At 39.2% G+C, this 26225-nt stretch overlaps 1 protein-coding gene across 1 annotated transcript in view; it reads left to right on the top strand.

Moving 5' to 3' along the window:
- The window catches only part of CPB2 (carboxypeptidase B2), an 80221-nt gene that overhangs the window by 29481 nt on the left and 24515 nt on the right, over nucleotides 1–26225 (top strand). Inside the window, exons 4-6 of the mRNA XM_077158265.1 lie at nucleotides 4306–4414; nucleotides 7914–8015; nucleotides 10355–10459. Coding sequence (XP_077014380.1) covers nucleotides 4306–4414; nucleotides 7914–8015; nucleotides 10355–10459 — 316 coding nt within the window. The remainder of the gene's footprint in view (nucleotides 1–4305; nucleotides 4415–7913; nucleotides 8016–10354; nucleotides 10460–26225) is intronic.

Here is a 26225-nt window from a genome sequence, read left to right on the forward strand (position 1 = left end):
GTAGGAGGGAGGGCAGTGAGTTCACCTGCTCAGCTGGCTTAGAGAGAGAGAGGGGCCACATCTGAGCAACGAAAGAGGTTATCGGGAGGTTATTCTTAGTCCTAATTTTAAGTAGGCTTAGCCTATTCTTTGCAGGAATAAATTTCATAGGGGAAAACCCCAAGATTAAAGCCTCAGCCTATTGATTTGGTTGTCCCCACTGCTTGTGAGAATATCAGAAATTCTCCAAAGGGGGAAGTTGAATATTTCCTCCTTTCTCCCCAGCCCCTCAAGGGGACTTTGCAAATACTTCTTTATTCATTGCCAAATTACTCTGGGATATATTGGGGCATCATACTAACCTGGACAAGCCAACAAAACCTTATGCCTTATTCAAGATTCCATGTACTTATGGTATTCAATTAAACTGACTATACAAGTTAAATTAGGAAATGCACTATGTGGGTGGTAACTTTTGATTAGTTTGTTTCCATGGAGATGTATCCCATCCATTCAAGGAGCGCTTTAAGAGGGAGCCATTTTGGAAGCACTATAAGAGTGAACCATTTTGGAAAAAGCTCAGGACCAACAGATCCCACACAGCCAAAGACCTTTGGAGCAGAAGGAAAACACCTCCAGAGAAGCCTTATGGAATGAGAAGAGAAAGCTAGCTGACAACACCATGTACTCCCCCAGCTGAAAGAGAAACCTGAATATTATCAGACCTTTCTTTTAAGTTAAGGTGTCTTACCCTCGATGCCTTATTTTGGATAATTTCACAGCCTAAAAACTGTAAACTTGCAACTTATTGAATTCCCTTTTTAAAAGCTGTTCTGTTTCTGGTATATTGAATTCCGACAGCTTATGAATTAAAACATAGGTGTGGCACGTCTCTAGATAGATTAAATTATATACTTTCCCCATGCCTTCCTTTTCCTGTACTTCTATTTCCCTATGTACAGGCAGACCTTGGAGATATCGTGAGTTCAGTCCCAGACTACCATAACAAAGCAAATATCACAATAAAGCTAGTCTCAGAAATTTTTTGGTTTCTAGTGCATCCAAAAGTTATGTTTACACTATATTGTGTATTAAGTGTGCAATAGAATTATGTCTAAAAATCAATGAATATATCTTAATTTAAAAATTCTTCATTGCTTAAAAATTCTAACAATCATCTGAGCCTTCAGGGAATAATCTTTTTGCTAGTGGAGGGCTTTGCCTCAATGTTGATGGCTGCCGACACATCAGCAACTGCTGCTGAAAATTAGGATGACTGTGACAATTCCTTAAGATAAGACAAGCTTGCCAGATCCATTGACTCTTCCTTTCATGAAAGATTTCTTCATAACATGCAATGTGTTCAATAGGATTTTACCCACAGTAGAGCTTCTTTCCAACTAGGAGTTAATCATCTCAAACTCTGCCACTGCTTTTATCAACTAAGTTGATGTCATATTTTAAAGACTTTGTTGACATTTTAACACTGTTCACGGCATCTTCACTAGAGGTAGATTCTCAAGTGGCCACTTTCTCTGTTCACCCATAAGAAATAAATCCTCCTTTTTTCAAGTTCTATCTTGAGATTGTAGCAATTCAATCACATCTTTAGGTTCTACTTCTAATTATAGTCCTCTTGCTATTTCTACCACATCTGCAGTTACTTCCTCCACTGAAATCTTAAACACATCAAAGTCATCCATGAGGGTTGGAATCAACTTCTTTCAACTCCTGTTTGTGTTGATATTTTTATCTACTCCCATGAATAGGGGATATTCTTACTGGCATCTAGAATGGTGACTCCTTTCCTGAAGGTTTTCAATTTACTTTGCCCAGATCCATCACAGGAATCACTCTCTATGGCAGCTATAAACTTATGAAATGCATTTCTTCAATATTAAGACTTGAAAGTTGAAATGACTCCTTCATCCATGGGTCACTGAATGGGTGTTGTGTTGGCAAGCAGTAAACAACATTAATTTCATTGCATATCTCCATTAGAGCTCTTGGGTGACCAGGTGTACATTTAACAGAAAGTGCTGTCATCTGGGCTTTGTTGTTCCATTTATGAAGCATAAGCACAGTAGATATAGCATAATTCTTAAGGGCCCTAGGATTTTCAGAATTGTAAATGAACATTGGCTTCAACTTAAGTCACCAGCTGCATTAGCCCCTGACAAGAAAATCAGCCTGTCCTTTGAAACTTTGAAGCCAGGCATTGACTTCTCCTTTCTAGCTATGAAAGTCCTAGATGGCATCTTCTTCCAATATAAGGCTTTTTTGTCTCTAATGAGAATCTGTTATTTAGTGTAGAGGCCTTCATCAGGTTTCTTAGCTCTTCTGAATAACTCACTGCAACGTGTACATTAGCACTTGCTGCTTCACCTTGCACTTAGGTTATAGAGACAGCTTCTTTACTTAAAACCTCATGAACCAACCTCTGCTAGCTTCAAACTTTTCTTCTGCAATTTCTTCACCCCTTTCAGCTTTCACAGAATTGAAGAGAGTTAGTACTTTGCTTTGGATTATGCATTGGCTTCAGGGAATGTTGTGGCTGGTCTACTCTATCCAGATCACTAGAACTTTCTCCATATCATCAATATACTGTTTCACTTTCTTATATTCATGTGTTCACTGGAGTAGTATTTTTAAAATTTACTTAAAAAAAATTTCCTTTGCATTCACAACTTGGCTACCTGTTTGGCTCAAACGCCTAGCTTTTGGCCTATCTTGGCTCTTGGCGTGCCTTCCTCACTATGCTTAATCATTTCTAGCTTTTGATTAAAGGTGAGAGGGTGACTTTTCCTTTCACTTCAACACTTAGAGATTGTAGGATTGTTGACTGGCCCAATTTAGATATTGTTGTGTCTTGAAATAGGTAGACCTGAAGAGAGGGACAAAGGTAGGAAATGGCTGATCCATGGAGCCAACAGAGCACACACAACATTTATCAATTAAGTTCACTGTCTTACATGGACACAATTCGTGGCACCTCCAAACAATTACAATGGTAACATCAGAGTTGACTGATCATAGATCACCATAGTAGATATAATGATAATGAAAAAGTTTGAAATATTGCCAGAATTGCCAAAATGTGACACAGAGACATGAAGTGAGCACAGGCTGTTGGAAAAATGGTGCCAACAGACTTGCTCAATGCAGGATTGCCACAAACCTTCAATTTGTAAAAAAAAAAAAAAAAAAAATGCAATAGCTGCAAAGTGCAACAAAGCAAAGCTCAATAAAGTGAAGCACAGTAAAAAAAAAAAAAAAAAAAGGTATACCTGTATTAGTTTCCTAGGGCTGCTATAACAAATTTGCTTAAAGCAACAAAAATTTATTGTTTCACAGTGATGAAGGCCAGACCAATATCCAGGTGTCAGCAGGGTGACACACCCTCTGGAGATTCTACTGTGTTTTTGTTTGTTGAAGCTGCCAGAATGCAATATACCAGAAAGGGAACAGCCTTTTAAAAGGGAATTTGTTGAATTACAAGTTTACAGTTCTGAAACCATAAAAACATCCAAACTAAGGCATCCAGGAAAAGATATTTTGACTCAAGAAAGGCCTGTCTGTCACATGCGGAGGTACTTGGCTGGTATCTGCTGGTCCTTGTTTCCAGTTCCGTTGCTTCCAATTTTTGATGCCGGTGGTTTCCTTTCTGAGTGTCTGTGAGACTTCATGGAGCTCCCCTGGGACACAACTCTGGGTTCTGGCTTTCTTAACATCTCTGGGAAGGCACATGATGACATCTGCTGGATTCCAAGCATCCCAGCCTAAGCATCTGCTCTCTCTGTCAGCACTCCAAGCATCTCTTTTGGCTCCGAGCTTTCTCCGAATCATTTCCTCTTTTAAAGGACTCCAGTAAACTAATCAATGCCCACTTTGAATGGGTGGAGTCACATCTCCATTTAATCAAAAGGCCACACCCACAACTGGGTGTGTCACATCTCCGTGGAAGCAATCCCATCGAAGTTTCCACCCCACAATATTGAATCAGGATTAAAAGAAACATGGCTGCCCCATAAGTTTGGACCACATAAAGACATGTCTTTTCTGGGTACATAACAGCTTCAAACTGGTATGGGGGAAAAGGGTGAATTTTCAGAGGCCCTGAAAACATATCCCATAGAAGAGACTTTCTCTCTAGTGCTGACGTAGGCTCTTTTAACATTGTCCTTTTATTGTTTTTCCCTTATTGAACTCTTGCTTATTTGATTTCTTGGTGATTTTCCTACATGTCCCCCTGCCATGCTTGCAGTAGGCTATGAGGGAAGTGGAGAGCCTGGTAGAAATCAGCTCACCCTCTTTTTCATCACCTAGTGTCTTGATAGGAGATGTTGAAGCTCTTATTCAACAGCAGACTGCCAATGACAGCGTCAGCCCCCGGGCCTCCTCCTCCTACTATGAGCAGTATCACTCACTCAATGAAGTAAGTCACCCACCTCTCTCCAAACCATCCATTTGTATTTAACCAGCACTGTCATTCCAAGCATAGGAAATTATTTTAAAGAATGATAATTGGTGGATGAAAGTTTAAAAAAAAATCACGTTTGCATTTTTTTGTAGAATGGTGACACGTTTTTTATTTTTGCAGATATCTTTCCTGGAAAAACTGCATCACATTTGGCCTCTAAGGAGGCTGTTTTTTTCACAGCTAAGAGTGTTTTTAGCTGCTGGGAATAGGAACAATAAGCGATCAAGAATGGGTCTACTTATTAAAGAGTCACAAAAAAATTAATGGTACTATTTCTTTGCACCATTACCCTGGTTACTCTTACTGAGTAATTGTCAGACTGCCTCACTGAATTAAAAGAATTTAATCACTGTTAATGATTTTTTTTTTTTTTATGTTTTAAGACTCTGGGTGGTACTTAAATCTTGTGTTTTAGTGTGCTTCCTCTAACACTGCTCTGGCAGGAAAAGGAGGGGCCTCCTCACTGCCCGGTGGGGAGGCGGGAGGATGGCTGGACCCTCCATTTGGCCTTTGTTCACCCAAAGGGACTCCTTGTGGCTCCTGGGAGGGGCAGGCGGTCAACTCCCGGGGAACACCCGGGGGGAGGACAGGGAGGGGAGGGATGGGCCTGTATTCATGAGTGAATACATTTTATTCCCCTTATGAGGAAACTATCTGACATAATAAAAACAACAACAACAACAATAATGTCTGCCTTATAGTGTTTGAGAAATCGGGTTTCTTCCTTATCAATAGTTACTGGTCCCAGCTTTTCTAGAAGGAACCTGAGCAAGGCATTCAGTTGGCCTCAGTAAGTTTCCACATAATTTGGTGAAAGTCTGTCTTGGCTTTCCTGAGCTGCGATAACAAATGCCACATAGCTGGTAAATTTAAACAACGGGAATTCACTGGCTCATAGTTTTGAGGCTGGAGAAGTTAAACACTGAGGCATCAGAAAGGTGATACTTTCTCCCCAAAGTCTGAAACATCTGGTGCTCACTTGCCAGCAATCCTTGGAGTTCTTTGGCTTTCCCAACACATGGCAAAGTACTCTCCTTTCTCTTGCAGGTTCCTTCTGACTTCCAGCTTCTCCTTGAGATTTTCTGTCACCATGTCTGAATTTCTTCAGCTTATAAAGGATTTCAGTAACCCAGATTAAGACCCACCCTCATTCAGTTGGGCCACACCTCAATTTAAAATAACATCTTCAAGGGATCCTATCTACATTGAGTTCACACTTACAGGAATGTGAAATAAAATTAAGAATACATCTAAATTGGGGACATAGTTCAATCTATTGTAAGGTCATTTTTCTGATATGTGTTAGGTGAAAAGGCTAATTCTCTGGAGGACTTTCTCTTGTACACCCCAAGTACACCGCTAGTATACCCGAAGTAATAACCTCTTGATACCTTTGTTCCATTATAGCAGATTGTCGCTTTCCTGCCTTTTACATGTGTTTTTATTATCTTCAACAGGGTGCCCAGAGACTGTTTGCTGCTCTAGCCATTTTTTTAAGACATTTAGGTCTTATGTGATAAAAATAAATTTTCTATTTAATTTTCAGGGACATCTATTCTTTCCCAGTTAGTTGAACGAGAACTCAGTCTGCTTTTTGAGTGGATATGCCTGGCTGATTGATGTGGGTTCTTAAAATTGCTTTCCCCTCCTTAATCTCTCCTACACTGCCTCCATCTATGCCACCTAACTCACCTCCAACATCTATCACCCACTCCGCATGAGCAAACTTGAGTTGAGAGGCTAAGTAGGATTGATTTACAAAATGTCACTGCCATGTTGGGGGGCAGGGGGCGAGGAAGTATTTTAAAATACTTTAAAATTGTTTTTGAAAAGTTATGCTTCCTTACCCTATCTCAGGATAGGGCTGGAAAGACATGAGAGGAAACGAGCAAGTACATGACATTCCAGAAAAGATTTTGCAAGTTCTTCACCCTCCCCACATACCCTGATCCCGACCCCTAATCCTTTCTAAGAGGTTCCTGGGAACTATGGCAATCCCTACTCAAGAAATTCAGTTAAGTCCTTCCTTCTCCTTCAATATTGCACTGCTTCTGCAGGTATCTCCCAAAGAGCTCTCCGCTAGCCCTGCTCTCCAATCACCTGGTGGGTAGGAACGGTTCTCTTGTCAATAAGTCATACCAGGGAGTTAAGTAATGACTTATTGACAACAGAAATCGGGTCCTAATGAGAAAGTCTCTGACACAAATTTCAGACACCACAGACGCTGACAGGGTAGGTGCTGGGCCACAGATGGGTCTACGAGGAGCCCTTTAATTCCCAGCCTGGGGACAATCACTTACACATATCACTCGTCCTAGTCATGGTATCGGAAGGACTCCAGGGTGAGTGCTACTACGGTTTTCACAGGCTAGAATTGCTCTTTGAAGCTACCTCTAGAAAGGTCTCTGAAGTAAGGCCAAGAGTTGGTCTTTTCCATTTCAGAAAGTATTTGAGGTTGTATGGACACCTGGGAATTTCACTTCCAACAAGCCCACATCAAATGAGACTTCAGTGCTTGTTTTGGAGACATAAGCCTCAGGTCAGCCCCAGGCCTTATTTTTGCTTTCCTCTTCTTTCCACTATAATTTTGACAGAACCACTGGTGCTCCATCCAGGAGGGAGACCCAGACTGAAGCTACTTCTAGGGTACAGAAGAAATGTTCTTTGCTCCAGATTGTCCTTACGTTTATCCCTTCTCATTCCATTGCCCCCACTGTGCTTGCACAGGTGTCTAATGGGATATATGTTTTTTCCATTTATCCTGTGCGAAGACAGTGCCCAGGGCCCAGTCTTGAAAAGTGACGATTGCAGGGACTTTGGCGCTAACTACCCAGAGTCAGGCCAGACTTCCCAAGTGAAGAGCCCCGTCCCTACCAGCCCGCCTTCACTACAGGCACCCATTGCAAGTTGGGGGTTCCCACTCTCCCCTCAAGTTTGATAAGTCGCTAGAGTGACTGACAAAAAACTTATGAAACAGTTTTATTACGTTAAAAGAAAAACTTTTCATGCAAGTTAGGATCTCACAGCCTTACTGAGTGATTCATGAATCAGGCAGTATCCCATTCAGAAAGTAGAAGGGAGCTCTGCCAAGAGGGTGGTAAGGGGTTGTTTATATAGAGTTAATGCAGAAGCAAGTGAGGGAAGGTTCTAACTGGCTGACATTAAATTTCCATTTTACACAGGGCGTCTTACAAAATTGTTATCGGACAAAAGCCATGCATTTTTTTTTTTTTTTTTTTTTTTTTTTGCCTGACGCGCTCAGCAACCAATTCCTGAGACACAGGGTTTCAGAAAGAGAAGAAAAGCCCTGCCCCCGACTATTTAGTTCCTCATTGCTTTCACATAAAAAGGTTTCAGCAGTATCTCCGGCTCTTAAAGATGCTGCCTACTTCCTCTGGCCAGTGAAATGCTTCGAGTTAACTCTGTGACTGACTGCTGGTTTCCGTTTTGACAGATCTATTCTTGGATAGAAGCTATAACGGAGCGGCATCCTGAAATGGTTGAAAAAATTCACATTGGATCCTCCTATGACAAGCGCCCCCTTTATGTTTTAAAGGTGTGTTGTGAGGGGGTCACTGAACTTTCAGTTTGGTGGGTGGAGGTAATTCTCCAGGAGGGCTTGCTATAACTTGGAACGTTGTTGTTGTTTTGTTTTGTTTTTTAGTTCTGGAAATATTTGTATTGCAAGTATTCCTCAACTTTAATATACAAGTATTTAGGATTGGTAATAACCTTTTAAACTTTTCCTTTTATAATGCGGCCATGGTCTAAAAGTGGAAACTCTAGGTCTAGAATCAACTCTGCTCTGTTTAACTGACATCAGACAAGTTGTTCTAGTTTGCTAGCTGCCGGAATGCAATATACCAGAAATGGAATGGCTTTTAAAAAGAGGAATTTAATCAGATGCTAGTTTACAGTTCTAAGGCTGAGAAAATGTCCCGGTTAAAGCAAGTCTATAGAAATGTCCAATCTAAGGCATCCAGGGAAAGAAACCTTGGTTCAAGAAGGCCGATGAAGTTCAGGGTTTCTCTCTCAAGTGGAAGGGTACATGGCAAACACAGAGTTTCTCTCTCATCTGGAAAGGCACATGGTGAACACGGTCAGGGTTCCTCTCTCATCTGGAAGGGCACATGGCGAGCACGGCATCATCTGCTAGTTTCTTTCCTGGCTTCCTGTTTCATGAAGCTCCCGGAAGGCATTTTCCTTCTTCATCTCCAAAGTTTGCTGGCTGGTGGACTCTGCCTCTTGTGTCTATGTCATTCTGCTCTGCTCTCACTGAATCTCTTTCATTCTCCAAAATGTTTCCTCTTTTATAGGACTCCAGGAACTTCTCAAGACCCACCCAAATGGGTGGAGACAGAACTCCAGCTAATCCAGTTTATCAATCACTCTTGATTAAATCACATCTCCAGGGAGAATGATCTGATTACAGTTTCAAACACATAGTATTGAATAGGGATTATTCTGCCATTATGAAATGGGATTTAGATTAAAAAGTGTCTTTTCTAGGGGACATACATCCTTTCAAACCAGCACGCAAGCCATTCAACTTTTCTGGACTTCTGGATTATTTTTCAAGTTTCTGTTTGTATTTACACCACTACCACCACAGACAAAGATTACTTAAGTGCGTGTGCACACACATCAAATGGAAAGGAGTCTGTAATTGGACAAACACTGGTGTAACTTTTAGAACTGAAGAAGGTAGGAATTGGAAGAAAAAATCAAGACAATGCTGGAGACCCTGGCATTAGGACTCATACGGTGAATCCTGCTCCACTTTCCATCAATTTTGGTTATCCTTACCATTGTGAAATTTTAAAGGAGAGAATCTGCTTGACATAACTTGGACTAAATGTCTCTTCTCCTGGAAAAATTAGCCCTGTAAAGATCAGTGAACATAGCACTGGAAGAATTTGAGGGAGGCATGAAGTTATTCCAATTTTTGCCTGTTACAGAAGAAGCTCTGGAGAAAGTTTCATCATTAGAAAAATATATATGATATAGTAATAAAATTTCTACATAATTTCCTCATATTATCTGGATTGTGATAGGTGGGCCTCATTGGTCATCAAAGACAAAAGTTTGAGTGAGGACTTCTGGGTTTTAATCTTTCTCTGAAAAGAACTTGCAGTGGAAACTCAAAGCAGGCATCTGAAGCTCTGGTTCTCCTTCACAGCTGAGTTGGTCAATCCAATTAGTTTTGGGGACTTATTGTAAAGATATCAAAGGCTATCATTTAGGAAGGGTTGAAATTTCTTATTTCAGAGAGTTGGCAGTTTGTATGAGCACACCATACTCTGAACCAAAATAAGGCCAGTTGTTCTGTCCTTGGATCTGTCAGCAATACAACTGTGTGAAGTTAGATGTGTGCTTTTGTGTGCATGAACTAGGAAAATAGTTTACACATTAAAGGTGTGCATCCTGGAGAAAATGGTTTTGGAGTTCATGTAGCTCTTTGGCACACTGACTTCCCTTTCCCAACCCCTTCTCTGGTCCTGGTGCATCTCTCCGTCTCCCACAGAAGCCCAGTCACCCAGCAAACACCCATTTAAGTGTGAAAATACAGAGCAAGGCCCCAGTTTTCTGATCTCTACTTCCCCATGTCCACATTCCTGTCTGATTTAGCTAGGTTAATTGTGGGGAAATATAAAGACCTTGAAATCGAGAGTCCTGGATTCAAACCTCAGCCCCAACTTAATGTAACTTTAGCTGGTGTCCCACAATCTCACCAGCTTTTAAATTTCCCTTGAGAATTCTCAAAGGAGCGGAGAGGACAATGTGTATTTCGTAGATTTGTTGAAAGCATTCAATATAAACACTATGTAAATAGAAGATATAATCCCAAGGCTTAATGCTATTGTTTTCGCTAGCTTTTTTGTTTTCTTTGAGCAGATTTCTGGAAAAGCACAAACAGCCAAAAATGCCATATGGATTGACTGTGGGATTCATGCAAGAGAATGGATTTCTCCTGCTTTCTGCTTATGGTTCGTAGGCTACGTAAGTATTCAACTCTCTCAAAACGTGGCTGAGGCCACTCCTGTTCAGATAAACTAAAATGCATTTTCCCAGATCATATCCTAGATTTCTTGACTCAAAATCTCTGGAGGTCGGGCTTCGGAATCTGCAAATTTCACAAGCTCCCCCAAATGACTTTTATACATGTAACCATGACTTCAAGCATTTAAATCTCCCTAAAGATTGTTGATGTTTTCCTTCCTTATTTCTGTCTGGGGCTGAACACATGTTGATCGTAATATATTACCAAGTAGAAGAAAGAAATGAAGCAATTATCTAAACGGGGCCCAATTAATTCCTTCTTCTTTTCGTTTGAACTATGTGGACCTCCATGGCCATCTTCTGCCTCTGGAAATTAAACATAAAGCATATCACAGAGCAGAACATATTTTCTCACATTTCATAAGGGGGGATTTTGCCCCTAAAGAAGAGTTTGGCATAAAAAATATACATTTCTAAGACAACTAATATGCCATAAAAGTAAAAGATACAATGACTATAAACCACTATAATAAGTGAAAATTATGCTTCAAATCCTATCATGTGGGCATATATGTCATATACATTGATTGACAAAAAAAGAACAAAAAACATTGTCACTGGAAAAGTAACTAAAAACATATGGCTTTCCAGTAATGGTTATTGTTGCTTTGTATTCATGAGTACATAATGGCACAAAACAGAAGAGTGAGGAAATTGAGGGATTGCCACTTAGATATGACTTAACAAATGAGGTGCTTCAAAGGTAAAGTGTTTCTGCTTCTGATGGGTCTTGACAAATGCATCATCCCTGCCCATCTGCATTGCCTCACCTACCTTCCTTCTCCACCAATGGAGCTGCAGTATCCCTGAGCCTCCTGCAAAGTTTCCAGTAGGTACCGGTACTACCTAGACCAAATGAGGATGGCTCCAAGCGGGCAGAGTCTTAGTGCATTCCAGTCATTTTGTTGATCTGGAAACTTCCTCAAGGTGGACAGTTTTATTCATTTCAGGTAATGAAAGGAGCATTGGTTAGCAGGAAGAGAAGAGCATAAAGCAAGAAAGAAAGGACATTTATTTTTCATTCCATCCTTGAACCTGAAAAGGGCCAGAAAGAAACTCTGATTTGTATTAACTCTCTTTTCATATTGGTGAAGTTGTCTCTAATTTCTGTCCTTCCCAACCTGGCCCGTTTCCCTACTAAAACACAACTTGGTGAATCTTTGTAAAATTAAATTATTTATTCCACAAATATTTATAAATTGTCTGAATTTCCAGAGTCTGGAGATACAGTGGGGGGACAGTATATTGCACTGCAGTGTGGATTTGATTTTTATAGCCCAGGCCTACATAATCAATGGGCTCTTTTCTTTTTTTTTCTTCTTTTTCACTTTCCTGTCCCATTTTATTATTCTGTATAGTATATACTTTGTTCCTGCTTAAAGATATCCTGAAACCCTCAGATGTATGTACCATATTTTGTTAATCCACTCATCTGTTGGTGGGCATTTGGATTGTTTCCATCTTTTGGCGATTGTGAATAATGCTTCTATGAACATTGATGTGCAAATGTTTGTTCGTGTCACTGCTTTCAGCTCTTCTGGGTATATAGTGAGTAGTGGTATTGCTGGGTCATCAATATTTAGTTTTCTGAGGAAGCACCAGAATGTCTTCCATAGCGGCTGTACAATTATACATTTCCACCAGTTTCCCCACATCCTCTCGAGCATTTATAGTTTTGTGTTTGTTTAATAGCAGCCATTCTTATAGGTGTGAGGTGGTATCTCATTGTAGTCTTCATCTGCATTTCCCTTATAGCTGATGAAAATGAACTTCTCTTCACGTGCATTTTAGCCATCTGTATTCGCTCTTCAGAAAAAGGACTATTCATATTTTTAGCCCATTTTATAATTGGGCTGTTCATTCTTTTGGTGTTGAATTGTATGATTTCTTTATGTTTGTAGGATATCAAACCTTTATCTGATGTGTGATATCTAAATATTCTTCCATTGAGTTGGTTGCCTCTTCACCTTTTTGAGGCACAGAAGTATTTGATTTTGAGGAGTTCCCATTTATCTGTTTTTTCTTTTGTTGTTTGTGCTTTGGGTGTAAAGTTTAGGAAGTTACCTCCTATTACTAGATCTTGAAGATGCTTTCCTACATTTTCTTCTAGCAGCTTTATTGTGCTGGTTCTTATATTTAGCTATTTGATCCAATTTGAGTTCGTTTTTGTATAGGGTGTGAAATAAGGGTCCTCTTTCATTCTTTTTGCTATTGATATCCTGTTCTCCCGTGCCCATTTCTTGAAAAGACTATTTTGTCCCAGTGGCTTTGGGGACCTTGTCAAAGATCAGTTGACTGTGGATTTGGTGGTCTATATCTGCACTCTCCACTCAATTCTACTGGTCAATACTTTTATCTATGTGCCAGTACTATGCTGTTTTGAACACTGTGGCTTTATAATAAGTTTTAAAATCAGGAAGCGTTAATCTTCCCACTTTCTTCTTCTTTTTTAGGATATTTTTAGCTATTATATATTTAGCTCTTTCCCTTCCAGATGAATTTGGTAACTAGCTTTTCCAAGTCTTCAAATTAGGTCATTGGAATTTTGTTTGGTATTATGTTGAAACTATATCAATTTGGGTAGAATTGACAGCTTAACTATATATAACCTTCCTATCCCTGAGTATGGAATGTCTTTCCACCTACTTAGGTTTTCTTTGATTTTTTTTAGCAGTGTTATGTAGCTTTCTGTGTACAAGTCCTTTATACCCTACTTAAGTTCATTCCTAGATACTTGATTCTTTTTAAAAAATATTTTTATTGTAACAACTTAACAAATAAACATATAAACATTCTCAACATACAAACATTCCATACATGGTGTACAATCAATGGCTCACAATTCATCACATAGTTGTGTATTCATCCACATGATCATATTTTTTAACATTTGCCTTACACCAGCAAAAGAAATAAGAAAGAAAACAGAAAAAAATCTCATACATACCATACCACTTACCCCTCCCTCTCATTGACTATTATAGTTTCAACCTACTTGCTTTATTTTAACCTTTGTTCCCCCTATTGTTTGCTTATTTTTATTCAAATTTTTTACTCATCTCTCCATACCCTAGATAAAAGCAGCATCAGACACAAGGTTTTCACAATCACACAGTCACATTGTAAAAGCTATGTAGTTTTACAATCATCTGCAAGAAACATGGCAATTAGGACACAGCTCCAATTTCAAGTACTTCCCTTCACCCACTCCAATATGCCATAAATTGAAAATGGATATCTGTATAATGTGTAGTAATAACCTCCAGGATAACCTCTTGACTCTGTTTGAAATCTCTCAGCCACTGACACTTTATTTTGTTTCATTTCTCTTCTCTCTTTTGGTTGAGAAGTTTTCCTCAATCTCTTAAAGCCAGGTCCTGACTCATCCCAGAATTTCTGTCCCATGTTGCCAGGGAGTCATGTGCCACACAGTGAGTTCACTTGCCATGTCAGCTTAGAGAGAGAGAGAGAGAGGCCACATCTGAGCAACGAAAGAGGTACTCTGGGGTAACCCTTAGGCCCAATTTTTTTAAAACTTTTTTGTGTGTAATATAACATATATACAAAGTAAAGAAAGAAAAAAGCAATAGTTTTCAAAGCATTCTTCAACAAGTAGTTACAGGATAGATCCCAGAATTTGTATGGGCTACCATACCATCTTCTCAGATTTTTCCTTCTAGCTGCTCCAGAATATAGAAGGAAATTTTTTCATCACAATCTACTTTTTTTTTCTTTTTTGTGAAAAATACCATATATACAAAAGCAATAATTTTCAAAGCACAGCACAGCAATTAGTTGTAGAACAGATTTCAGAGCTTGTATGGGTTACAATTCCACAATTTTAGATTTTTACTTCTAGCTGCTTTAAGATACTGGAGACTAAAAGAAATATCAATTTAATGTTTCAACAATCATATTTGTTTGCTAAACCCTATCTTCTCCGTATAATGCCACAGTCACCTTTGATTTTTCTGTCACACTCTTTAGGGGTATTTGGGCTATGGCCATTCTAAATTTTTCATGTTGGGAGGGGCTGTCAATAATATGGGGTAGGGAGATGAAACTAGCTGATGTTCTGCAGAAGTTGGGCCCTCTAGATTTCAGGGCTTATCTGATATGGGACCCGTTTGGAGGTTGTAGGTTTCTGGAAAGTTACCCTTGTGCATGGAACCTTTGTAGAATCTTATATACTGCCCTAGGTGTCCTTTAGAATTGGCTGGAATGGTTTTGGTTGGGGTTTTGCAAGTTATGATAGGTAGCAATGTCTAACCGAAGCTTGCATAAGAGTGACCTCCAGAGTAGCCTCTCAACTCTATTTGCACTCTCTCAGCCACTGATACTTCACTAGTTACACTTCTTTTCCCCCTTTTGGTCAGGTTGGTATTGCTGATCCCATGGTGCCAGGGCCAGATTCATCCCTGGGAGTCATCTCCCATGCTGCCAGGGAGACTTTTGCCCCTGGATGTCATGTCCCATGTAGAGGGGAGAGCAATGATTTCACTTGCAGAGTTGGACTTAGAGAAAGTGAGGCTATATCTGACCAACAAAAGAGGTTCTCCAGAAGTAACTCTTAGGCATACCTATAGGTAGATTAAGCTTCTCTGCTACCTATGTAAACTTCACAAAAGTAAGCTTTAAGATCAAGGGCTTGGCCTACTAATTTGGGTATCCCTAATGGTTGACACAGTATCAGGGGATTTCTTGATGGTAAAGTTTAATAGTTCTATATTTTTTCTTCCATCCCTCAAGGGACTTGGCTTATACTTTTTGATTATCTGCTTAATATATTCTAGGATATATTCAGGCATTACTATTAAGCTATACAGGATTAAAGGTCCTCATTTTTATTCTAGGTTCCCTGTATTTCAATTGTTCAAATGAGCTATCCAGACAGGTTGAGTTAGATTATGTGCTACAGAAAATGTAGGTTTCAGGCAAAATAAATCTTTCTTCCTTTGGTCTCAAAGAATAGGTGCAGTTCTAAAATATAGACAATGTCTTCCTTGTCCCTATGTTCTGAATTGCCTTAATCCTGACCTAATTGTTTTGTTCTTATTTCTAAATAACAGGGTTTACGTGTATAAAACATCCTTTCAGAAACCAGAAAGAAATGTATCTGCTATGAGTTTATGATCTAGGCCCCTATTTTCTGATAAGCATCTTCTAAAGGAGACCATATAATAATTGTTCTTTCTTTTCTGGCTTATTTTGCCTCACCAAATGTCCCACAGGTTCATTCACATCGTTGCATGCCTCATGACTTTGTTCCTTTTTGTAGCAGCACAACATTTAATCATATGTATACATCATCATTCACCAATCTACTTCTCAGTCAGAGCATCCTTCAGCCACCTGCATTCATCAGGCATCATGTATAGGGCCTGATGAATGGCACTCTATGAATGGCACTATATGAATGGCACTTGGCCTATTAATTTGGGTATCCCTAATGTTTGACACAGTAACAGGGGATTTCCTGATGGTACAGTTTAATAGTTCTGTATTTTTTCTTCCATCCCTCAAGGGGATTTGCTAATACTTTTTGATTATCTGCTTAATATATTCTAGGATATATCCAGGCATTACTATTAAGCTATACAGGATATAGCTTACATTTTGTATAATATAAAACCATTTTATATATTTATTTATATATATATATATACAGGATATAGCTTATATTTTGTATGATATAAAGCTATTGAGAGTGATGGACTCTCAGTTTTAGATCATCAACACTCTCGATTTTAGATCATTTCATTGTTCCCAAGAGAAAGATAACCAGTAAACACACCTTCACCAAATAGGAAATCTAAACCTCCCCTTAACTCTTGTCCCTCTCCCTATTATTTACCTCTGCTGTTGCTGTGGTACTGCTGATGTTTTCCTGTTAAACATATCCCATAGCATGTTTTCCCCTCTGTGCCCTAGACTTAAACGCTCTTTGTACACAAATCATACCTTTGAAGTAGTTCTTGCAAGAACTTATTTATATTTCTAGTGCTAATCAGTGGAAATACTTGATTCTATTTTATTTATTTATTTTTTTTACATGGGCAGGCACCGAGAAACGAACCCGGGTCCTCTGGCATGGCAGGCAAGCATCCTTGCCTGCTGAGCCACCATAGCCCGCCCGGAAATACTTGATTCTTTTAGTTGCTAATTTGAATGGAATTTTTTCCTTAATTGACTCCTCAGGCCATTGCTTGCGTATAGAAACATTAATGATTTTTGTGTATTAATTTTATATCCTGCCACCTTGCTGATTTTTTTTATTAGCTCAAGTAACTTCATTATAGATTTCTCAGGATTTTTCAAGCACAGTATCATGTCATTTGCAAATAATGAACGTTTTATGTCTTTCTTTCCAATTTCGATGCCTTTTATTTCTTTTACCTGCCTGGTTGCTCTAGTTAGAACTTCTAGCACAATGTTGAATAACAGTGGTGATAGAGGGGATTCTTGTCTTATCCCAATATTAGAGAGATAGCTTTCAGTCTCTTATCTTTGAGTACGATGCAGGCCATGGGTTTGTTATTTATGCTCTTTATCCTGTTGAAGAAGTTACCTTTGATTCCTACCTTTTTCTTTTTTATTAATTAAAAAAAATTAACTAACACAACATTTAGAAATCATTCCATTCTACATATGCAATCAGTAATTCTTAATATCATCACATAGATGTATGATCATCATTTCTTAGTACATTTGCATCAATTTAGAAAAAGAAATAGCAAGACAACAGAATAAGAAATAAAATGATAATATAGAGAAAAAAATAAAAATAAAAAATAAAAAATATATAAGAAAACAAAAACAAAAACAAAACAAAAAAAACTGTAGCTCAGATGCAGCTTCATTCAGTGTTTTAACATAATTACATTACAATTAGGTAGTATTGTGCTGTCCATTTTTGAGTTTTTGTATCCAATCCTGTTGCACAGTCTGTATCCCTTCAGCTCCAATTACCCATTATCTTACCCTATTTCTAACTCCTGATGGTCTCTGTTACCAATGACATATTTCAAGTTTATTCTCTAATGTCGGTTCAGATCAGTGGGACCATACAGTATTTGTCCTTTAGTTTTTGGCTAGTCTCACTCAGCATAATGTTCTCTAGGTCCATCCATGTTATTACATGCTTCATAAGTTTATTCTGTCTTAAAGCTGCATAATATTCCATCATATGTATAGACCACAGTTTGTTTAGCCACTCATCTGTTGATGGACATTTTGGCTGTTTCCATCTCTTTGCAATTGTAAATAATGCTGCTATAAACATTGGTGTGCAAATGTCCGTTTATGTCTTTGCCCTTAAGTCCTCTGAGTAGATACCTAGCAATGGTATTGCTGGGTCGTATGGCAATTCTATATTCAGCTTTTTGAGGAACTGCCAAACTGCCTTCCACAGTGGTTGCACCTTTTGACATTCCCACCAACAATGGATAAGTGTGCCTCTTTCTCCACATCCTCTCCAGCACTTGTCATTTTCTGTTTTGTTGATAATGGCCATTCTGGTGGATGTGAGATGATATCTCATTGTGGTTTTGATTTGCATTTCTCTAATGACCAGGGACATTGAGCATCTCTTCATGTGCCTTTTGGCCATCCGTATTTCCTCTTCTGAGAGGTGTCTGTTCAAGTCTTTTTCCCATTTTGTAATTGGGTTGGCTATCTTTTTGTTGTTGAGATGAACAATCTCTTTATAAATTCTGGATACTAGACCTTTATCTGATATATCATTTCCAAATATTGTCTCCCATTGTGTAGGCTGTCTTTCTACTTTCTTGATGAAGTTCTTTGATGCACAAAAGTGTTTAATTTTGAGGAGCTCCCATTTCTTTCTTTCTTTCTTCAGTGCTCTTGCTTTAGGTTTAAGGTCCATAAAACCTCCTCCAGTTGTAAGATCCATAAGATATCTCCCAACATTTTCCTCTAACTGTTTTATGGTCTTAGACCTAATGTTTAGATCTTTGATCCATTTTGAGTTAACTTTTGTATAGGGTGTGAGAGATGGGTCTTCTTTCATTCTTTTGCATATGGATATCCAGTTCTCTAGGCACCATTTATTGAAGAGACTGTTCTGTCCCAGGTGAGTTGGCTTGACTGCCTTATCAAAGATCAAATGTCCATAGATGAGAGGGTCTATATCTGAGCACTCTATTTGATTCCATTGGTCGATATATCTATCTTTATGCCAATACCATGCTGTTTTGACCACTGTGGCTTCATAATATGCCTTAAAGTCCGGCATCGCTAGACCTCCAGCTTCATTTTATTTCCTCAAGATGTTTTTAGCAATTCGGGGCACCCTGCCCTTCCAGATAAATTTGCTTATTGGTTTTTCTATTTCTGAAAAATAAGTTGTTGGGATTTTGATTGGTATTGCATTGACTCTGTAAATCAATTTAGGTAGGATTGACATCTTAACTATATTTAGTCTTCCAATCCAGAACACGGTATGCCCTTCCATCTATTTAGGTCTTCTGTGATTTCTTTTAACAGTTTTTTGTAGTTTTCTTTATATAGGTTTTTTGTCTCTTTAGTTAAATTTATTCCTAGGTATTTTATTCTTTTAGTTGCAATTGTAAATGGGATTCGTTTCTTGATTTCCCCCTCAGCTTGTTCATTACTAGTTTATAGAAATGCTACAGATTTTTGAATGTTGATCTTGTAACCTGCTACTTTGCTGTACTCCTTTATTAGCTCTAGTAGTTTCGTTGTGGATTTTTCCGGGTTTTCGACGTGTAGTATCATATCGTCTGCAAACAGTGATAGTTTTACTTCTTCCTTTCCAATTTTGATGCCTTGTATTTCTTTTTCTTGTCTAATTGCTCTGGCTAGAACCTCCAACACAATGTTGAATAATAGTGGTGATAGTGGACATCCTTGTCTTGTTCATGATCTTAGGGGGAAAGTTTTCAATTTTTCCCCATTGAGGATGATATTAGCTGTGGGTTTTTCATATATTCCCTCTATCATTTTAAGGAAGTTCCCTTGTATTCCTATCTTTTGAAGTGTTTTCAACAGGAAAGGATGTTGATTGTCAAATGCCTTCTCTGCATCAATTGAGATGATCATGTGATTTTTCTGCTTTGATTTGTTGATATGGTGTATTACATTAATTGATTTTCTTATGTTGAACCATCCTTGCATACCTGGGATGAATCCTACTTGGTCATGATGTATAATTCTTTTAATGTGTTGTTGGATACAATTTGCTAGAATTTTATTGAGGATTTTTGCATCTATATTCATTAGAGAGATTGGATTATATTTCTTAATCCATTCTGCCAATCTGTATCTTTTAATTGGTAAGTTTAGTCCATTAACATTCAAAGTTATTACTGTAAAGACATTTCTTGAATCTACCATCTTATCCTTTGGATTTTATTTCTGAGATCTGTATATTCTTTTCCACTTTCTCTTTTTATCTTTTAAGTTACCCTTATTGTACTCTTCAATTCTGTGGCCTCCTCCAGACCTTCCTCTCCTGTTTGTTTTTTTCAGATGGCAGAACTCCCTTCAGTATTTCTTGTAGGGTCAGTCAGTCCCTTGTTGACAAATTCTCTCAGCATACTTTTTGTCTGTGAAAATTTTAATCTCTCGCCCTCTTCTTTTCTTTCTTTCTTTTTTTTTTTTTTTGGAAGTACATGTTCTGGGAAATGATCTCCCTCGCTCTTTTTTTGCATAGGCAGTCTCTAGGAATTGAACTTGTGTCTCCAGCATGGCAGGCGAAAATTCTGCCACTGAGTCACTGTTGCACCACCCTCTCCCTCACTTTTGAAAGACAATTTGACTGGGTACAGAATTCTTGGCTACAAGTCTTTTGCCCTCAGGATCATAACTATATCCTACTACTGCTTTTTCATCTCCATAGTGCCAGTTGAATAGTCTGAACTCGGTGTTATGTGGTTTCACTTGCATGTAGTAAATTGTTTTTATCTTGCCGCTTCAAGATTTTCTGCTTCTCTTCAGCAGTAGACACAGACTGATCAGTATGTGTCTACAGTAGGCCTATTTGGATTTATTTTATTTAGTGTTTGTTGGGCTTCTTTGATTTGTACATTTATGTCTTTTATAAGGGTTGAGTAGTTTTCCCCCATTATATCCTCAACTAATCTTCCTAGCCCTTTACTCTTCTATTCTCCTAGAACACTGATGAATCTCTTAAGTGTATGCTTTGTTTTGTCCATCATTTCCTTGAGATCCAACTCAAATTTTCCATCTTTTTTGCCATTTACTCTTTTGTGTGTTTGAAATCAGTTGTCCTGTCCTCCAGTTCACTTATTCTTTCTTCTGCCTATTCAAATCTGCTGTTGTGTGTCTCTAGTATATTTTTTATTTGGTCCACAGCATCTTTAATCTCTGTGATATCTACTATCTTGTATTTATTCTTTCAAATTCCTCTTTATGCTCTTCTACTGTCTTCTTGATCTCCTTTATGACATTAGCCATCCCATTTATTTTATTTAGTAGAGTTATATAAACATCTATGATTAGTTGTTCCAGAGTCTGTGTCTTCTCTGGTGTTTTAATTTGTCCGTTAGGCTGGGCTATATCTGTCTGCAACTTCATATGTTTAGTGATCTTCTGTTGCCTTCAAGAATGTAAATGACTTGATATAGTTACTTTAGAAGTTGATTTCCTTTGGTAGTCTAAAGCTTTGTATTTGTGGGATGGGTGTGGGGCAAGATGCAGGACATGAGGTGGGGCATACCAGTGCTGGGATGGGTTGTGGTGCAGGTATAGGCATGGGTTGGGGATGTTACGTTGGTGTCTGTGAGAATGGGGTGCAGAGCATGGGGTTCTGGATATGTGGTGCAGAGGCCATGAGGGCAGGGTGCAGCTCAGGCAGGCCTTGGCATACAGGAGCAGGGTATGGCTTTAGGGGACACAGAGATAGGGTGCAGCGGGAGATGGATGGGGAGACTGTGCGGATGCAGGGGACTGGTGCATGGGCAAGATGTGGGTGGGCACACTGAGTGCTGGGTTTGTGGGTATCATTGTGTGGGGTATGGGGCACAGAGGTCAGAGCACAGAGAGACAGAGCATGGATGTGTCCTTGCTCAGGGCTGGGGGTCCAGGGGGTCCAGGATGCAGATGTACAACTATATAGGGGTGGAGCACTGGTCACTGGGGTTGCAGGACATGGGCCAGTTGTGGGTAATGTCTTGTGGGCAGGGCCCTGGCACAGATGCGGGGGGTTGGGCAGGGGTGCACATATATGCAGGTGGGGGCTATATGGCACAGATACCCTGCCAGGTATAGGAGCAGGGCGCTTGTGCCAGGGTTGGGGGCAAGGGTGAGAGCATGTACAGAGAAGGGAGGTTGGGTTGCAAGGGTCAAGAGGTCAGTGCATCGTGCGTGGGTGCCCAGTGGAAAGGATGTGGCTGTGCCTGTGCGGACCTCAAGGACAGTGAGATGGGGTTGCACTTGCATGGGCTGTGGGCAGGTGTGGCCTGGATGTACAGAGCTGGGGGAGGGCGTGGCAGGGATGCATGCATGTGTATGCATGGGTCTGGGGGTCCAGACCCTGAGCGCAGAGCTTAGGAGGGTGCAGGGTGGGATTGCTTGATTGTATGGGTTGGAGCAGGTGTGGCCCATGTATGATGGTGAGCACCTGCAACTTGGATGCACGGGTGACCATCTGCAGGGGCAGGGAAGGAGAGATGGGGGATGGGGGACTGTGTATGGGTGCTCAGGTCTTGGGAAGGGCAGGGCGAGACTGTGAGTTTGTGCTGGAGAGGTGGATTGGGCTGGGACAGGTGTTCGAGCCTGCATGGTTCTGAGATGCACAGGGTGGGGCCTGGGGCCAGGGTGATTGGAGCGGAATGAGGAGAGGGTGGATGATGGGATTCAGGTGAGTTGAGTGTAGGAGGAGTCATGGGTCGTGGAGTGGAGGTGGCATTTGTGGGTGTAGCGCGTTCAATTAATGCAGCTTGGCTTACTTCCTAGTCCCTGTCTCCCTGTCCGTGTACTCCTTAGGGCTCCATGCCTCCGTTTAGAAAGGGGTGCATTAGACTGTTTGCACCAGCTGGATAGTCTCCGGTTCTCTGCATTTCAATTCTTCAGCTTTTGCAGCAAGGGCTTCCCTGTGTGATGTATCAGACCCTCCCAGGTCACTTACACCCTGGAATCTCTGTTCCAGTCATTTTTCTCTCACTTCTCTAGCTGTCCGTTGGAGCAGGGGTGAACTCAACCTATCCTATTTCACCATCTCCCCAGAAACAACAATGAACTCTTTTTGATGAGTATTTAAGAAGCTCCATCCTTGCCTGCCTAGGTCTTATCCAGATCATCTGACTTTCATAATGGTTCAAATCAGAATAGAAGGAAAAGTAAAATAAAATATCATGTTAAAAAAAAACAACAAATGTGTATAGGTAGATGTTTATATTTAAAAACCAAAGCAACCAGAGGTGAATCAGTCTTTGCCATTAATTCTCTTCTTCCTTCTACAAATCTCTAAGTGTTTCAAAAATCTTATAGTCCAACTAGATACAAAAACTCAAAAATGGACAGCACAATACTACCTAATTGTAATGCAATTATGTTAAAACACTGAATGAAGCTGCATCTGAGCTATAGTTTTTTGTTTGTTTGTTTGTTTGTTTTTATATATATATTTTGTATTTTGTATTTTTATTTTTTCTCTATATTATCATTTTATTTCTTTTTCTGTTGTCTTGCTATTTCTTTCTAAATCGATGCAAATGTCCTAAGAAATGATGATCATACATCTATGTGATGATATTAAGAATTACTGATTGCATATGCAGAATGGAATGATTTCTAAATGTTGTGTTAGTTAATTTTTTTTTTGATTAATAAAAAAAAAATCTTATAGTCCAGTCTCAGCTAGGGTAGCTATACTCTGGGGAGCTTGAAGTCACTCTTTTCTCTCTTTGCCTCTGGCTTATTTCCCCGCCGGCCATGGGCGCACTTAGATCCCTTCTATCTCAGCAAAGGCAGATTGTACTTACTTGTGCATGGATACATTACCCAGGCTAACACCTGGCAAAGGCATATAGGAAGAACCCAGTGAACATATATTGTTCATCACAGCTACTTTAGCACTGTCTTCTCCAACTGGCTCTTCTCACTGCTAACTTCCCCCTGAACCTCTGCCCCTGAAGAACTCTCATTTAATTGTTTTCAAAGCTGGTGTTCTACAGTCTCACCACCTTCCTAGAATCCTCTCTGCTCCTTACCTTCGCTGACCCATGACTCATGTTAAGGACACTGCTTCACAGTAGGTTGATCAAGAGGAGGGGCTGCTCTTTCTTTCTCATTCCCATGTGCCACGGGGCCAGAAAGAGGGGATCAATGTTCTCTAATCCTAAAATTGCCAATACTCTCCCTCTTCCCTGAAACTCATATAATGTGGTTGCACCACACTTGCCTTTTCTTCCTGCTGTCATTTATGGGTATTTAAGCTTCTTAGCTTCCTCTCCTTCCTCTTCTTTCATTCCCCATACATGTACAATTTTCTTCCTTCCCTTCCTTGCTTCCTTTCTAGCACCCTCCCTTCTTCCCTCCTTCCTCCCCTCCCCATCTTCCTTTCTTAACTTTAGTAGGTTTCCAGTTCCTGGGTCTATCTATTACTTTCCAATTTATTAGCCCATTTCTTCCTTAACTTGTCTGGTTCTCATCATGAACCATCCACTTACCTGGACTCTCAGTGTCTTGCCCTTGACCTGTCCTTCAGGAGTTCAAACCACAAGTATTCCAAAAAATGAGCCAGTTGTATTCTGAGTTTTCTTGTACATACTGTTATTATTTGTTGTCATACTGCTAATATTGAATTGCCTCTCCTTCTTTTCCAAAGTATCAATTATTAGTATCCTTTTAATTAGGGAAGTTGTAGGTTAACAGAAAGATCATGCAGAAAATACAGAGTTCCCATATACCTGTCCCCATCTTTAACATTTTGCATTAGTGTGGTAGCTCTGCTACAGTTGATGAGAGAATATTATAATTGTACTATTAACTATAATCCATAGTTAACATTAAGGTTCACTGTGTTGTACAGTCCAATGGTTGTTTTGTTTTTTACATTTTTATTCTAGCAACACATATATTCCTAAAACTTTCCCTTTTGATCACATTCGGAAATATAATTCAGTCATATTATTTACATTCACAATCTACTAGCATTTTGAGGGCAGGGGCCATTTCTTAGTCATTTTTTGTTTGTTTTTTCCCTATAACCCAGTAAGGGTTGCTTAGTCCACATAATTGGTATTCAGCACCCCCTTGCTGAATTTGAAATTTAAATTAATGCTGCAGGTTTAGGCTGAAAATACAACTCTGGTCCAGAGTAACTGAACAGTACATATTATTGAACAAAGTAATTTATTACCTTTGAATAAGGCCCAAAGTATACATATACACATTGAAATTGGAGTAAAAACTAACAACTGGAGCTTACAACTCTTTGCTGTATTTCTAATGGTAATGGGAGTAACAATTTATTATAAAATCTTACCTTCAGAGTGTCTTTCAGCCATTACTTCTTTGAATATTTTATTTGCCCTTTTCTCATTTTCTTCTCCTTCTGAGACCTCCACAATACATATGTAGGTACATCTGATAGTGTCCCATAGATTCCTCAGGCTCTCTTTACTTTTCTTCATTCTTTCCTCTTTCTGCTCTTCAGAAAGGATAGTTCCGATAGTCTTATCTTCAAGTTCACTGATTCTTCTTTCTGCCAGCTCAAATCTACTGTTGAATCCCTCCGGATAATTTATTTTTTTAACTTTTTCTTTTGAAATAATTTCAAACTTACAGTAAAGTTGTAAAAATGATAGAAACCAGGGAGAGTATAGGTCATTGGTAGAATTTTCACCTGCCTTGTGGGAGACCTGGGTTTGATTCCCAGCCTGTGTACTTCCCCCCAAAACAGTCAAACTAGCAAAACAAACAAAATCAAAACAAGCAAAACACAAAAAAAATTCAACAAATGGTGCACAATAACAGGATACTCACATGGAAAAATAATGAAATGTGACCCCATCATACAGCAGCCAAAAAAGATATCTACAAACCCCATTTAGAGAACTCCAACATGCCCCACCCCCCAACTCATGTCCACCAATTTTAACCTTTTACTTTTTTCTTTTTCCCTTTCTTTCTTTTTCTTTTTTTATTCCTTCTTTCCTTCCTTCCTTCCATCTATCACTTTCTGAACATTTGAGAACAGATTGCACACATCGTACTCCTTGAACATGCAATACTTCTATGTAGAATTCTTATGAACAAGGGTATTCACTTTTTTAATCACTATAAGTGCAGTTACCAAGTTCAAGAAATTTAACATTGATGTAAAGTTTACATTCTATATTCCAACTTTTCCTTTGTCCCAGTAACATCCTTTTGAGCCTTTTCTCCTCCATTCTTTGATCCCATCCAGTATCATGTAGTGCATTTAACTATCATTTTTTAATTTGTTTTTTTTTAAGCATAGAAGTGATTATATGGAACACTGACTTTTCATGCTTTTATACTAAACCCTGTGTTGTGCTAAACCCATCTGATTTGCTTGCTCTTTCTTTTTTTTTTTAATTGTTGAAACATATATACAACGTAAGTCTTGTCATCCCAACCCCTCCCAAGCATTTTATTCAGTAGGAATAATCCTATTCACAATGTCGCAGTTCCTTCACCAACATCCTTTACTAGAACTTTCACTTCAATCAAAAAA

This window comes from Tamandua tetradactyla, chromosome 4 (assembly GCF_023851605.1).
Source record: "Tamandua tetradactyla isolate mTamTet1 chromosome 4, mTamTet1.pri, whole genome shotgun sequence".
Lineage (NCBI taxonomy): Eukaryota > Metazoa > Chordata > Mammalia > Pilosa > Myrmecophagidae > Tamandua > Tamandua tetradactyla.